General features: G+C 44.7%; 1 protein-coding gene across 1 annotated transcript in view; it reads right to left on the bottom strand.

Annotated features, from left to right (window-relative positions):
- Nucleotides 1-2,388, bottom strand: part of LOC119422548 (GTP-binding protein 2) — a 40,025-nt gene that overhangs the window by 18,753 nt on the left and 18,884 nt on the right. Inside the window, exon 2 of the mRNA XM_037689925.1 lies at nucleotides 1,738-1,764. Within this exon, the coding sequence (XP_037545853.1) occupies nucleotides 1,738-1,764 (27 nt within the window). The remainder of the gene's footprint in view (nucleotides 1-1,737; nucleotides 1,765-2,388) is intronic.

The raw sequence follows: 2,388 nt of genomic DNA on the forward strand, positions 1-2,388 counted from the left end.
TGCTTCCATCTGCTGAAAAGCTTTATGGAGATGAAGATTTCATTTCCTCCCTGGGCTGCCACCTTACCGTGGTGGAGGGGTTTGAGTGTCCCAATGATCCTAGGAGCTATGCTGTCAGGGGCATTACGCCCCTAGTAGGGTCACCCATGGCAGACAGGTCCTAGGTGAGGGACCAGACAAAGTTGGACTCCGCCTAGGTTGCCCTTTGTCACCGATTCTGTTCATAACTTTTATGGACAGAATTTCTAGGCGCAGCCAAGGTGTTGAGGGGATCCGTTTTGGTGGCCTTAGGATTGCGTCTCTGCTTTTTGCAGATGATGTGGTCCTATTGGCTTCATCAGATCGTGATCTACAGCTTTCGCTGGAGCGGTTTGCAGCCAAATGTGACGCGGCTGGGATGAAGATCAGTTCCTCGAAATACAAGGTCATGGTCTTGAGACGGAAAAGGGTAGAGTGCGCTCTCCGGTTCAGGGAGGAGGTCCTACCCCAAGTGAAGGAGTTCAAGTATCTTGGGGTCTTGTTCACGAATGAGGGGAAAATGGAGCGTGAGCTCGATAGGCGGATAGGTGCAGCGTCTGCAGTGAAGCGGGCACTGTACAGGTCTGTCATGATGAAAAGAGAGCTGAGTCAAAAGGCAAAGCTCTCAATTTACCGATCGATCTACGTTCCCACCCTCATCTATGGTCACAAGCTTTGGGTTGTGACCGAAAGAACGAGACCTCGGATACAAGCGGCCGAAATAAGTTTTCTCCGCAGGATGTCTGGGCTCTCCCTTAGAGCTAGGGTGAGAAGCTCGATCATCCGGGAGGGACTCAGAGTAGAGCCGCTGCTTCTCCACGTCGAGAGGAGCCAGTTGAGGTGGCTTGGGCATCTGTTTAGGATGCCTCCTGGACGCCTCCCTGGTGAGGTGTTCTGGACATGTCCCACCGGAAGGAGGCCCAGAGGAAGACCCAGGACACGCTGGAGGGACTATGTTTCTCGGCTGGCCTGGGAACGCCTCGGGATTCCCCCGGAGGAGCTGGACCAAGTGGCTGGGGAGAAGGAAGTCTGGGCCTCCCTACTTAGGCTGCTACCCCCGCGACCCGACCCCGGATAAGCAGAAGATAATGGATGGATAATGGATGGATGGATATATATATATATATATATATAAAACAGTTCAATATTCATCTGCTCTTTTGCACACAACTCTTAAGAAAAAAGCATTTTCAATTCAACAGTTCCTATTTCCTACAACAAATTGCAAGCATGAATTGAAATTGAATAGAACCTATTTACTTTTATGTTGCCGGTCACATTCAAAATGCTGACACCTTGCCATTTGAAAAGATGGGCTCCTCTAAATTCTTCATTTCAGGCACCACAAACAAGACAAAATGTTACCAATAGTAATAGGGCTGAGATGGTGTAGGGGCAGGGCAGCCAACCCGGAGGTTCAAGCCCCGGTCATTGCACATCTCATGGTGTCCCTGAGCAGAACACCTAATCCACTTACACAACATACACAAAGCTTACATAGCTGCCCACTGCTCCACCTGGGTGTATCCCAGGTGCAAAGGGTTAACTGCAGAGAGACAACTTCATCTTTGCTTGGGAACATACAATGATGACGACACATAGCACCTTATTTATTTATTATTATTATTTAAATCAATACAATGACCTGTTGATTGTCAAAGAGAAAACTGTAAAGTTTTTCAGTTCGTATTGATTAATGCAGAAAATCAAGTTACCTACCTTATATTCAATGTTTCCTTCTTCGGCCTAGAAATGAAAAACAAAAGACAGGTGTGGTTTGAGATTAAATTATTTTGGAAAAAAAATAAAAAATGGTCAAATCACATTAGGAGATTACTGTAAATGCCTACTATTTCTTAAATAATTGCATGTTGCCCATCACTTCTCATGCCAAAGTTTTAGGCTAAAATCATCACAGGCTGATAAATGATAGGGCTGTGGCCGTTTTAGTGAAACCAAGAAAAAACACACGCACCATCTCATGTGATCTAAAACAGTTCAGTCTGGTCCTCTGGACATTCAAAAAACAAAACAAAAAAAATGTAGAAACGTTTCGTCTCTCATCCAGAAGACTTCCTCAGTCTGAGGTGCTGTATTCAGCTCAGTCTCTTAAATAGCACCTTCTCAGAGTTGTAGTATGACATATCCTGAGATATATTCATACTGTTAAAACGGGTTCTTTCATTTTTCTGGACTGTGTATCAACGTGCGTTGAATGTAATAAAAATGTGGACGTGAGACGTTAATTATCTTTGACTCACCACGACAGTGGGTCATTTATTAACAGAATCAAGTTTAACACATCACACATTTACATTAATTAGCAAGAATTGAAAAATAACGACATAATTAATCAGCTTTACAACCAGG

The sequence above is a fragment of the Nematolebias whitei genome, chromosome 16 (assembly GCF_014905685.2).
Source record: "Nematolebias whitei isolate Nwh7 chromosome 16, NemWhi1, whole genome shotgun sequence".
Lineage (NCBI taxonomy): Eukaryota > Metazoa > Chordata > Actinopteri > Cyprinodontiformes > Rivulidae > Nematolebias > Nematolebias whitei.